Below are 13,395 nucleotides of genomic sequence, written 5' to 3' on the forward strand. Positions count from 1 at the left end.
TACTCCGTGCTTACAACTAAATTATGTCTCAACATGGCCTCATTGAAAAGACCCCTGGTGTAAAGATGTCCTCTACGGTTCCGGCCACAAGGGGGTGCTGTTCAGTTCATTCGACCGAGCCGTCTCCCCTCAGTGCATGGTGGCTCCTGGCCGCCAGACACAGGGCTGCAGGCCCAGGTTGCTGGTGCTGAACCTGGGTCTCAGACCGCCCACCGAAGACTGGCTGCTCCTGGACGAGGGGCGGTACCCGTTGGTGGGGCTCAGATCTGGAACGCTGATAAACTGCCGGTTGGCCTGCTCCGAGCCAGATCCCTGGCGGTGGGAGAAGGTGGGGACGTGCATGGGGGCCCCTTGATGCACCGAGGTCAGGTAGGGAAGCTGGGGGAGAGGAGCTGTGGGAGCGGGTGGAGCCGGAGGGGACAGCGGGGAGGAGGCGGCCCACTGAGAGGCCTGAGGGTAGTAGCAGGCGGGGCTGCCGGGCTGGGGCTGGGGCTGGGGCTGGGGCTGGGGCTGGGGGTGGCCCGGGGCCGGCTGGTAGGAGAAGGCGGGCTCGGAGCGCCAGGTGGGCTCGCCCAGGGAGGTGACTGACCGCGGTATGAGGACCTTCAGGGAGGGCCCCGTCGCCACGGGGGGGGGCGTGGAGAAGCGCTTGACCTCGCGCACTCGCGCCGTTTGCATGGGGGTCTGGTAACCCCCCATCGTGCCTCTCTGCTGCTGCTGCTGCTGCTGCTGCTGCTGGGGCCGCTGGGGGCTGGAGGTCATCTGAGGGGCGCCGGGCACGTAGGTGAAGAGCGACGAGTTGAGCTGGTACGGCTGATGAGTCATGATCTCCAAGGGCTTGAGGCCCCCTTTCTTTGCGGCCGTTTTGGATCCGGTCTTCGGCCCCGCTCTCCCCGCCTCAGCCTTCTGGGGCTTCTGGGCCTTGAGGGGGCAGGAGGGGGAGAGGAGGGGGTTGTAGCTGATGGGCGGCGGGGCTCGGATGCTGGACGAGTACTTCCAGGTGGCGGGGAGGGAGGGGGTCGGGGAGGCCTCTCTGGGCCGCCCGGGGGAGAAGGGCGCGGCGGCCGCAGAGGGCGAGCGGTCCACCACGTAGCGGTCCATCCGGCTCTGTCTGCGGGCAAACAGCTGCCCGCCTTTACCCTCCATCTGGCCCATCTGGGGGGCCTGGGGCGCCTGGGGCTTGGGGGCCACGGGAGGGGGCCGGGGCCCACGCTGGGCCTGCATGAAGTTACAGGCCTCCGCCCCGAGCCGCAGCCAGTCCTCCTCGGGGCCCGACTCGTGGCCCCCGGCGTCCCCCGCGGGGGGCGGGGCCTGGGCCGGGCCGGTGGGCCCCGTAGGGGAGTCCATGTTCTGCAGCATGGAGAGCAGCGCCGGGTTGGGCGACACGTCCTTGTTCTGCACGGCGCAGAACATGGGCTTGTTGTTGGCACGGCGACGGGCGTCCTGCAGGATGCCGGTGCGCGCGGCCGGCACGGAGATGCGCTGCTCCCGGGACGCCAGGGAGTCGGCCTGAGGAGGAGGAGGAGGAGGAGGGGGCTGCTGCGGAGACCCCGCGGTTGCCATGGTAGCGACGGGGGCCGGGTGAGTCACAGGGCTACCTGTCACGTTGCTATAGGGGCTGAAGGGTTGAGGGGGAGGGGGGTGGTGTGTGTAGGTGGAAGGGGGGGGTGGGGGGCCGTTGGTCTGGGGCTGGAAGGCCAACTGGGTGGGGGCAGCGGGGTGGGGGGGGGTGGGGGGAGGGCCAGAGATACCAGAGAAGGAAGGGAGGTGAGCCGGGCCGTTGGGAGAGGGAAATGACTGAGAGGAGTGAGTGGGAGAGAAGGGCTGAGGGTGTGGGGGTGAGGGGTGGGAGAAGGGCTGAGGGTGAGGAGGTGAGGGGTGGGAGAAAGGCTGAGGGTGAGGAGGTGAGGGGTGGGAGAAGGACTGAGGGTGTGGGGGTGAGGGGTGGGAGAGGGGGTGGGAGAGGGGATGGGAGTGAGGAGGTGAGGGATGGGAGAAGGGCTGAGGGTGAGGAGGTGAGGGGTGGGAGAAGGGCTGAGGTTGTGGGGGTGAGGGGTGGGAGAGTGGGTGGGAGAAAGGCTGAGCGTGTGGGGGTGAGGGGTGGGAGAGTGGGTGGGAGAAGGGCTGAGCGTGAGGAGGGGAGGGGTGGGAGAAGGGCTGAGGGTGAGGAGGGGAGGGGTGGGAGAAGGGCTGCGAGGCTGATTGACAGCTCGGTGGACCTTGAGCGGGGGCCTGGCCGAGGGGAGGGGCGGCGCTGGCGGGGGAGTAGGGGCCGGAGGGGGGAGGGAACGCGGCGGGCGGCCCTGAGTAGTGCGGGGAGAAGGGCACGGGCTGAGGCGGGGGCTGGGCGGAGGCCAACGAGGACGGGGGCGACGCGGGGGAGAGGCGCGGGGGAGGGAAGGTGGCAGCGGCGCCGTGGTTGCTGTTGCCGCCGTTGCCTCTGGGGGAGATGTAGAGGGAGGTGGTGGACACCGCTCTCCTGGCCTCGTGCCCCGGCAACGGCCGCTGCGGCTGTATCGTCACCGCGGAAACGGCCGTCACCGGCCTGGTCACCGCGGCAACAGAGGCGGCGGCGGCGGCGGGCCTAGGCTGGGGCGGACGGAAGGCCACGGGGGCCCGGGCGGCGCCGGGGCCGGAGCCGAAGGGTCGGGCGGTGCGGTTCAGGACGCCGGCGGCGGCGTTGGCGTTGGGGGGCGCGGCGGCGGCGAGGGCGTGGTGCTCTGAGTTCACGGCGGGATCGAGGTGCTGGTAGGCTGTGGGCTGCTGATGATGATGCTGCTGCTGCTGCTGCTGCGGCCGGGGCCCAGCTTGGTAAGAGCCTGGTGCCGCAGCGGCCGGGGTCAGGACCACGCTGGCCCGGCTGACCACCATCGACGCCCCGTTGGTCAGGGCCGCCGCGTGGGGGGACATGGGGGCGGAGTGGGGAGCCGCGAGCGCCGCCGCGATTGGCTGCTTCGCGCTGCCGCTCTCCAGCCTGGGGCCTTGGAAGGCCACGCCGTTGTACCCTGTGTACTCCGACCCCGGGCTCTGATAGGCCGAGGGGTCGAGCCCCGGGTTGCGATGGGTGGACGGCGTGGTGGGGGTGGTGGGGGTGGTGGGGGTGGTGCCCGGGCAGGCGGAGCTCATGCGGTCCAGCAGGTCCAGGTAGCCGCTGTCCCACGTCGGGTCGTAGGACGCCGAGAAATCCTCTTCCTCGACCTCAGAGCCGCTGAGGGCGGAACCTCCCCCCTCTTCCTCCTCCGTCTCCCCCCCGGTGTCCCCCTCAGTGTCCTCCCCCTCGGCCTTGCCAAAGCAGGTCAGCGTGTATTTCTTGGCCCTCTGCCGGCGCTTCTTGAACATGAGCACCCCCTTGGAGTTGGGGTTGGGGGCGTCTGTCAGCAGAGAGGCGATGGACCGGCACTTGGTGCGCGCCTCCTTCACCTGCTTCTCCACCACACTCTCCCCGCGATGAAGCTCTGCAGGGGGGGAGAGAGAGAGGGGAGGGGGAGAGGGAGGGAGGGAGAGGGGGGGAGGGGAGAGGGGGGGAGGGAGAGAGAGAGGGGGGGGAGAGGGAGGGGGAGAGGAAGAGAGAGAGAGGGGGGAGGGGGAGAGGGGGGAGGGAGAGAGATGGGGTAGAGGGGGGAGAGAGAGAGAGGGAGGGAGGGAGAGAGAGAGGGGGGGAGAGAGAGTGAGGGGGAGGTAAGGGAGGAGGAGAGAGAGAAAGATAGAGGAAGAGAGAGAGAGAGAGAAAGGGGGGAGAGAGGGGGGGAGAGAGACAGAGACAGAAAGAAAAAGAGAGAGCGAAAGATAGGGGGAGAGAGAGATCGAGAGTGGGAAACAGAGAGAGAGAGAGAGATAGAGAGAGGCAGAGGAGGGTCAAATGAGAGAAAAAACAACAGTGAATAAATGTTTAATAGAAGAAATCCAAAGGAATAAAAAATGTAAAACAAATATATTTATATTGCTGTCGGATTAGATATAAAAGGGGGAAAAAGCCAAAAATAGCACATGAAGAGAAAACTGAGAAATGTACAAACTCAGACACTAAATCAGAATCAAAGGCTCTGCTGACAGGGAATAAGGATTAGCGTGGAGCGACAGTAATGTGTGCTGCGGGAATCAAAAGAAGACAGTGAGTCATACAGTCCGAGGGGGTTAGATCAGGGTGTTTAATGAGTGGCAGCGGGGGTCTGGTGGAAATGTCCGGAAATACACATCTGATGTGTATTTATTAGCGTGTGATGTCAATCATTAATGCTTGAATTATCTCAGCTCCGGGGACAAAAATAACGACAACAAATGCAATCATAATTAATCTATTGGTGTCAATTTGTGATGTAGACCGATACAGGACCTTAACTAATGAAAGTTTAACTTCTCACATGATAGAAAAAATAAAATGGAAATACAAAATACAAAATGATTCAAATAATTCCAACTCGAGCTTTGAATTAAATCGTTCATTCATTATGACTGTAGCCTTGTCAATGCTGTAGCTAATGCAGATGGATAATTCAGTACTAAAGTCAAAGTGGAACACCAATCGCTCTCTATTAAACAACTCCAAATACGTCAGATGAGCACCAAACTCACAAACACAAACAGCCCACAACAGCAGAAAAAAACATTAAAATAACCCAGTCTATAAATCAACACTTCAAAAAATCAAATATAGCATCAACATGCAATTGAATAAATAGGTATAATTTCCAGTAGTTTCCATGAATAGAACCACAGCCAGAGAGCTTAAAGTAGGATCTTACCTGCATAGACCCTGCACTGCTGTCTATGTCCATCCAGCTCTGTTGTGGAACTACATGTGAGGTCCCTCATGTCATTAATGTGTGTGTGTGAATGTATGTCTGTCCCTGAATGACGCTTGCACACCAACGCGTACACACACACACACACACTACAAGTGCTACTCTTAGACGGGGCTGTTATATGTGTGTGTGTGTGTGTATGTGCATGGATGGGGTGTGGGGTGGGGGGGGGGGGGGGTCCACCCCCAAGTAAAGACCTTTGTCTCTTGTCAGTGACCTAAACCACAGCATGATGTCAGCCGTCTATTCTGGTCTGTCTGACGACCATGAAACACCTGTCTAAGCTCTCTCTGTTTCTGTATACACACAGACATGATGGCACACACGCACCTGCGTTCTTTCATGAACACACACTCAAACGCTCAATGTGTGTGAGTGTGTGCGTTTTGATGGGTGCATCTTTGCGTGCGCGTCGGTCTGTATATCTTGTTTGGTTGTTGTCTGTGCGTGTGCGTTTGCTGTTCTAAATATGGTGTGTCTGGGTCTGTATATTTTGAGTTTTGGTGTGTTTTTGTTTGCCTGTCTGTCTGTCTGTCTGTCTGTCTGTCTGTCTGTCTGTCTGTCTGTCTGTCTGTCTGTCTGTCTGTCTGTCTGTCTGTCTGTCTGTCTGTCTGAGTGTCTGTATGTTTGTGTCTGTCTGCGTGCGTGCATATGTGTGTGTCTGTGTGTGTGTGTGTGTGTGTGTGTGTGTTTGTGTGTATGTGTGTGTGTGTGTGTGTGTGTGTGTGTGTGTGTGTGTGTGTGTGTGTGTGTGTGTGTGTGTGTGTGTGTGTGTGTGTGCGCCTGGTGCCTTTTGTGTGTTTGTTGGTGTCCATCCGTTGCTGTATTTCTGTGCTTGTTACTAAGGCTAGTTTTAGTTTATAGAGAACAGCTTGGCCATAACTCTTTGCAGATTTAACTACACTGTGTGCTGGAGACACTTCACACGTCACCTGTGACTGCCATCGTAACAATCCATCCTTCATCCACAGCCAACAAGCTGACATGCAAAGCCCAGGCAATTTGTGTGTATGTGCTTTACCTATTATTCATACATGTGAAGTGGCTTATGTTTGAGAATGCTACATGTGTGTGTGTTCCTTGGTTTGTGTTTGTGCAAAGGGCAAATGCAAACATACCTGTGTGTGTTTGTGGTTGCGCAATGCACATCAATGCTTGTGTGTGTGTGTTTGTCTGTGTGTGTGTGTTTGTGTGTGCGCTTGTGCGTGTGTGTCTGTCTGTTTGTATGTGTGTGTGTGTGTGTGTGTGTGTGTGTGTGTGTGTGTGTGTGCGTGTGTGGGAGTACATGTGCCAGCATGTGTGTGTGTGTGTGTGTTTGTGTGTGTGTGTGTGTGTGTGTGTGTGTGTGTGTGTGTGTGTGTGTGTGTGTGTGTGTGTGTGTGTGTGTGTGTGTGTGTGTATGCATGTGCACACACTCGCACGCAAGTGTGTGTGAGTTTGTGTGCTTGTAATGTGAGAAAGGCCTGGTCCCCTGACTCTTCAGTCAAATATCCTGTCACTATTGTCCTGCGATCCAATGCTATTACAGCCCTAACCTGAACACTTGTGTCCTTGAACCCTGGCCATCGGGCCTATATAGCACTCTCTCATTACAGTGACATGCATTCCCAAGTGGGCTGCATTTGCTCAGAGCATAGCTATTCACATGGAACATCAGCAGTATGAGGCGGTACTGTAACATCCGCCCATGAAATTAAATCTCGGATCATTTTAAATAAGGAAAATGTCTATGTGGTGAAAACACGGCGTTACAGAAAATTCTGATGCATTATAAATCGGTATTTCCACACCACTGCGTTCACACACACACACACACACACACACACACACACACACACACACACACACACACACACACACACACACACACACACACACACACACACACACACACACACACACACACACACACACACACACACTAACACAGGAACACACACACACACACACAAACACAGGAACACACACACAGATTGACTCACAAGTAAAAGAGTATGAACCAAGTCATCATCAAACAAACATACGCAGGGTTCAGCTGTGCAGATCTGTAAACCAGAGTTATGTCCATCTGTCTTTCCAAGGGAAGCATTGAGAACTATAAATACAGTGAGCCGGGCAACTGCTCAGAATACTGACAGAGGAGATAGACTGGAATTCCTATGCGGAAGGCAAGGATACATCAACACTTCACTCCTCTGAATGACTCCACCATTCCCGACCTGCTTGCAGAACATAATCCAGTTCAACGGGAGAAACTGCAGGGACGTTACTTGGCCACTAGAGGGTAGTGTAGCGGAATATTTAGGAAATGTCACACTTGAAACAGTTGTTGAGGCTCACGGATGGAATCCCTGTCATCTACAGCTTTACAATAAACGCAGTTGCTCAACCGCTTTTGTTAGAATTTTTGAAAGTGTGAAATTTCCCAAATAACTGCCACTTATCGATAATAATAAATGCTAATATGAAAGATGCATCGTGGTCTTTACTCACTGGCTTGTATAGCCTTGTCCACGTAGGAAGTGGAGAGTTCATCGCTGATGGGTCCGAGCTGGGGTCCCACCATGGGCACCAGCTGCCTACTGGACCCCATCATCATGGCCTCCTTGGCCCGTTCAAGGGACACGAGGGGCACGCAGCTCCCTGCCTCCTGGAAGCCGCTGTCCACCTCCCCCTCCCCGTCCATCAGGCCCTGGTCCTGGGTCGGGGTGAGGGTGCGAGGGGTCAGAGTGTGTGGCGTGAGCGGCGCGGGGTGGTCGGCGGCCCTCTCCTCGGGGGGCTGGTAGACCAGCTCTCTGCGGGGCACGCCCGGTAAGCCTTCCAGAGCTCTGGTGGGCTCCCACAAGGCGTGCAGGAACCCCCCTCCGTCCGGGGCGCTCTCGTACCTGGGGTAATGAGGAGGGGAACGGGTCTGTTCAGGTCAACATGTTTCTTTTTTGTTTTTCCCTGCGTATATTTCCATTCTAAATAAAGCACTTGCACGGCTGATTAAGCACTAATCTTATCTGATGTGCGAGTCTTTGGCTCGGGAAGAATGTGCTGTTCTCAGCCCAATTGTCCTGAAAATGGACGAGAAATGAATGGCTGGAACTGGATCATACAAAAATATCTCTGCGTGAGGAAAATAATGGTATTGCGGTCGTAAAATAAGCAATATTTTTTATGGTGTTATTGAAGAAGCACAGCAACCAAAATCCCAGGCACACAGTAAATCGGCTGGAGTCGGAAACACAAACTAAGTGTAGGATTTGCTCAAAGGGTGGTTAGAAAAAATCCAAATGTAATGGTTTTGTGGTCCATATTTAGAACCTAATAAGGTTTTCAAATGATTTGTTTTCTAAACCAATAGGCTCCAACTTAATCATCTGTCAGTTTAGAGAAGTATTTCTTTTGGACAAAGTACACAGAGGAGTAGAAGGAGGAGAGGCAGAGGAAAAGATGGAGGAATGGGGGGAGGAGATAGAGTAGGAGGATATGGAGGATAAAAAGGAGGGGAAGGATGTAGAGGAGGAGGAGGAAGATATAGTAGGGGAGGAGGAGGAGGAGGAGGAGGAGGAGGAGGAGGAGGAGGAGCAGGGAGTGGTGGATATATAGAGGAGGAGGACATGGAGGAAATAAAGGAGTAGTAGGATGTAGAGGAGGAGGAGGAAGATATAGGGCGGGATAAAGGGTAGGATATAGAGGAGGAGGAGGAGGAGGAGGAGGAGGAGGAGCAGGAGGAGGAGCAGGGGTTGGTTGATATATAGAGGAGGAGGAGGAGGAGGAGGAGGAGGAGGAGGAGGAGGAGGTGGAGGAGGAGGAGGAGGAGGAGGAGGAGCAGGGGTTAGTGGATATATAGAGGAGGAGGAGGTGGAGGAGGAGGAGGAGGAGGAGGAGGAGGAGGAGGAGGAGAAGGAGGAGGAGGAGGAGGAGGAGGAGGAGGAGGAGGAGGAGGAGGCCGAGGAGATCGGGCAAGTGAAGAAGGGGAAGTCTGGTCATCGTTTCATCGGCTGCCCCTTTACCCGCTCATCTCCGAGGTGGTCTCCTCCTCGTCGCGGGACTCATAGCGGGCCGGCGACCGCGGGTGCGGAGGAGTCCGTCGTTGGCGCCGGAGCGCGGGCGTCTGTATGTCCGCGTCGCTGTCCGTCTCGCCGTAGTAGGCCTCGCTGTCCGGGGGGGAGGTGATGCAGACTCCGCCCCCGACTGGAGGCGAGAGCATCCCCCGTCCAGCGACGCGAGGAGAGGCCGAGGACACACAGAAGGCCGGAGCCCTACGGGGACAAACGGACACGAACGACGAGTTACCCAGGAGATCTGTAGAGTTTAGACTCTGAATTTATCATCGGTGTGTTTGACGCTCAAACAGGGTTTGTATGTGTGAATGTGAGTGTACATGTGTGTGTGTTCTTGTATGTGTATGTGTGTGTGTTTGTATGCTTGTGTGTGTGTGTGTGTGTGTATGTGTGTATGGTGAGAAAAAGAGTGTGTATATACATTCACATGTGTGTGTGAATGTGTGTGTGTATTCATTTGTGTGTGTGTGTGTGTGTGTGTGTGTGTGTGTGTGTGTGTGTGTGTGTGTGTGTGTGTGTGTGTGTGTGTGTGTGTGTGTGTGTGTGTGTGTGTGTGTGTGTGTGTGTGCGTTTGCTACCTCTTGACCCTCAGGTTGAGTGTGGCACTCTGCATGTCGATGAGATTCATGGCCTGACTGTGACTGAGCTCCGTACACGTTTGATCTCCAATGGCAACCAGCTCATCATCCTCCTTCAGGCCAGCTCTGCACGCTTTGCTGCGCCGTCGAACCTGTGGAAACACACCGGTTAATAATGCATGTGAGGCACAAGCACTACACAGACTGTACCCACAGGCTCCAACTATAGTCGTACTACACGTATGCCAGGGTTTAATTCCGAACAACACATCACATTTCACAGGTGTGATACATGTCCCGTGTGCGATATGCTGTGTGATATTGTGTGTGATATTGCTGATATTGCCTAGTCACTGAATTAATGAATATTGAAATTCATCATTGGAAATGGAAATCATATTATGCGTCCAATCAACAATAATATAATTAATTTTAACTCAGATTTAACGACAACATGCGACGATAGGGCAACCATCCAACTCCTTGTCTCAAGCAGTCAACCCAAGGGAACATCCACTTAAAATTGTTTTTAAAATTGTACTACTGGGTGTTCTCTAGCTCATTGTGGCCAGTGCAAGTGATAAATATGAAGTGGCTTGCTCAAGAGCAATCTGAGACTACAATAAAGTACTCAATAAAGGGATTTGGCTGGCATAGCTATCAGGTCACACTACTTCCTAATATAGTGGCTAATGCTGTGCTCAATAATTGTCTACCTATAAAGTTATTGTTGAGCCATGGATTTCACCTTCATATTGACACTTTTTAATTTGAGTAGGGACATATTAGGACATGGGACCAAATACAAAAGGCTTAATATTAATGCTAAGAATACGCTTCCTATGGCCTCCTCAGGTTCTCTATCAAGCCTTTTTTTTATCATAATTTATGTTCTAAGAGGTCAGTACCGAGGGAACTTGAACCCAAACTAATTACAGCCCCCATACTTTAAAAAAAAATTCTGACTTCATGAAGCTATTATTGCTGGAGGCGGGGCTAAAAGATGATGTCATGGGACCATTCGGGAATGGGAAGAGGAAAGGGGGGCGGTGAGCCTAAATCAAAATGGCGGAGTATATTCTAGAACATGAGATTGCGGCAACAACTAAATAAGGAAGAAGACGATCATTAAAATTGCCACATCTCATTTACACAGACACACACACACACACACACACACACACACACACACACACACACACACACACACACACACACACACACACACACACACACACACACACACAGAAGCACACACGCTCACACACACATACACCAACACGCAAATGCACATACACACACACAAGCACAAAGAAGCACAAACACACACACACACAGACACACACACACACACACACACACACACACACACGCCTACACACACACACACACACACACACACACACACACACACACACACACACACACACACACACACACACACACACAGAAACAAACTCCTACACACACAAGCACACACACACATACACACACACACACACACACATCTACAGGTTGTTATCACAGTGCCACTGTTTGAGATAAAGGTATTTTTGTTTAGTGTGGAGCGTTCTCACACCTACTTGAATGCTTTGGAAGATATGGCCATACTCTCTTTATCTATGACTCTTGAACCTTAATCCTAGATCACTCCCCAGGCTGACATGATAGTAGGGATGGTAACAAGGGCTTGCACACACACACACACACACACACACACACACACACACACACACACACACACACACACACACACACACACACACACACACACACACACACACACACACACACACACACACACACACACGTCTCCTGAATCGTTATTCCACATCATTATCCAGGCTGACATGATAGTAGGGATGTTTACAAGGGCTTCCAGGTTTGCACACACATACACACAAACATTTATACACACACACACAAATTATTACTTGCTTCTTTATTTTCTCTCACACACATACACACACACACAAACACACACACACACACACACACACACACACACACCAACATACACTCGCACACAAACACAAAGATGCCAGCGCAGCTGAGCATCATGTAAAAGTCCAATTTGAACAGCTGCACAACCCCTATGGACTAGTGGAAATGCCTTTCATCCACCATGTGTTCCTGACCTACCCAAAATAACACCTAGTGGGAAAACTCCCCATCGTATGACAGACTGTAGACAAAGCTGATGGGAGGCAAAGCTACAGTCAATTGCATTAGATTAAGTTTAACAATGGGGTCATTGTGTGTAGTCCCATAATAGTGTCAATATTTTAAAAAGAAGAAAAGATGGGCATAATGAAAGAAAGAAATAGAGAAGTCAGAGAGTGATCAGTTTGCATAGCCTACCCCTAAGCTATTCTGATTACCTTTGAACCCCTCCCCCCCCCCTCCCACACACACACACACACACACACACTCAAACAGCAAAGTGTTGAGGACGATATCGGCTGAACGATATCGGCTGAACGATATCGGCTGGCTTCTACAGCCAGTCACTTAATTTCCGTCTAACCTCGGTTTGAACGGGAGGTCATGGGCTCCGAACTACCAACAGCGAATGTCGGAAGCGAGTCGGGGAACATTCCACCTTACCAGAATAGCCTTTCTTATTTGAGGGGACAGACACGGCTGTCAGCGAATTTAAGATAGAAGCAGCAAATCCTATCGAGAGGCAATTCTAAAATAGTAGGCGCTAGTCCCTGTACTTTGGGCTAACTGTGAGGTTATCTACATTTGAGTAATATATTAATTTGTTTAATAAAAACCAAACCATGACACACAACTGTGATAAGTTGTCTGATAATTGATCAAATAAATTCATTATCTGTTGAGTGGTGTCAAAATACAAAAATATTCAAGACAATACAAGCCACATCGCTGAAGCATGACCCACAACTCTCAACTCAAATGAATTGAGACAGAGCTAGACCTAAAGAGCCAGACCAGCTTTAACAACGCACACAAACACATATACACGCACACAAAGCATCACTGGGCCCTCGGACCACAACAACACAACACATTCCACCGGTACCTTGGCCACCTGCAGGGGCCTCTCGTGTTCCGCTCCCCCCTGCAGTCTGAAGCCCCACGGAGCTCCTCCGGAGAGGGACACCACCACGTCCTCCACCAGCATCCTGCTGTGATGTGATCTGGGGGCCCCCGATAACAGGAATCGGCTCTTCTCCTGTTGCCCTCACTATGTGAGCCCTGGCAGTGGATGAGGCTGCTACATATGTATGTGTGTGCGGGGGTGTTTGTGTGTGGGTGTGTGTTCCTCGCACTCTGCTCCTCTTTGAGACTATGGGTCTGTGCCCAATCGTTCCACCCACCCACCCACCCTGAGGAGAGATGGAAAAGAGGAGGGGCGTGTCCTGGGTCACAGTGGAATGCTGTGTCTGTGGGGGTGAACATTGAGGCTTGAGTGTGTCTGTTTAAGTGTGTGTTGTCTGTTTGTGTGTATGTGTGTGTTGTGTGTGTTTTATGTGTGTCTGTGTGTGTGTGTGTGTGTGTGTGTGTGTGTGTGTGTGTGTGTGTGTGTGTGTGTGTGTGTGTGTGTGTGTGTGTGTGTGTGTGTGTTTGTGTGCGTGTGTTTATTTGTGTGTCTGTGTGTGTGTGTGTGTATGTCTGTGTGTGTGTATTTGTGTGTATGGGAGTGCTTGCCCGTGCGTTCACTAGCATGCGTGTGTGTCTGAGTGTGTGTTTTTGTGTGTGTCTATACCCCTGGCCCCCTCTTGTATTTAACACATGGCTTGTCACTCTTCAATACTCCGGCCAGGGATGCTTGCTGCTGATACCCTCCCAAAATAAACACCTGCTCTAAACTAAAATGTATGATTATTTTGTCTTCCTTTGGTTTTGTTAGAACATTGTTTTGCCATAATAGCTGTTAGAGTGAAACATAGAGTGGCTTGAATAAAAAAACGATTATTTATCTGATCATTCTAT

General features: G+C 52.9%; 1 protein-coding gene across 1 annotated transcript in view; it reads right to left on the reverse strand.

Moving 5' to 3' along the window:
- LOC115530662 (synaptopodin 2-like protein) overlaps window positions 1-12,753 on the reverse strand; it is a 13,625-nt gene extending 872 nt beyond the window's left edge. Inside the window, exons 1-7 of the mRNA XM_030339354.1 lie at window positions 12,482-12,753; window positions 9,433-9,584; window positions 8,804-9,052; window positions 7,296-7,687; window positions 2,424-3,455; window positions 1,676-1,735; window positions 1-1,622 (exon numbers count right to left, since the gene is read on the reverse strand). The exon at window positions 1-1,622 is cut by the window's left edge and continues 872 nt beyond it. Of these exons, the coding sequence (XP_030195214.1) occupies window positions 130-1,622; window positions 1,676-1,735; window positions 2,424-3,455; window positions 7,296-7,687; window positions 8,804-9,052; window positions 9,433-9,584; window positions 12,482-12,583 (3,480 nt within the window). The 5' untranslated portion in view covers window positions 12,584-12,753 and the 3' untranslated portion in view covers window positions 1-129. The remainder of the gene's footprint in view (window positions 1,623-1,675; window positions 1,736-2,423; window positions 3,456-7,295; window positions 7,688-8,803; window positions 9,053-9,432; window positions 9,585-12,481) is intronic.
- Window positions 12,754-13,395: the final 642 nt, after the last annotated feature.

Source organism: Gadus morhua, chromosome 18 (genome assembly GCF_902167405.1).
Source record: "Gadus morhua chromosome 18, gadMor3.0, whole genome shotgun sequence".
Taxonomy (NCBI): Eukaryota; Metazoa; Chordata; class Actinopteri; order Gadiformes; family Gadidae; genus Gadus; species Gadus morhua.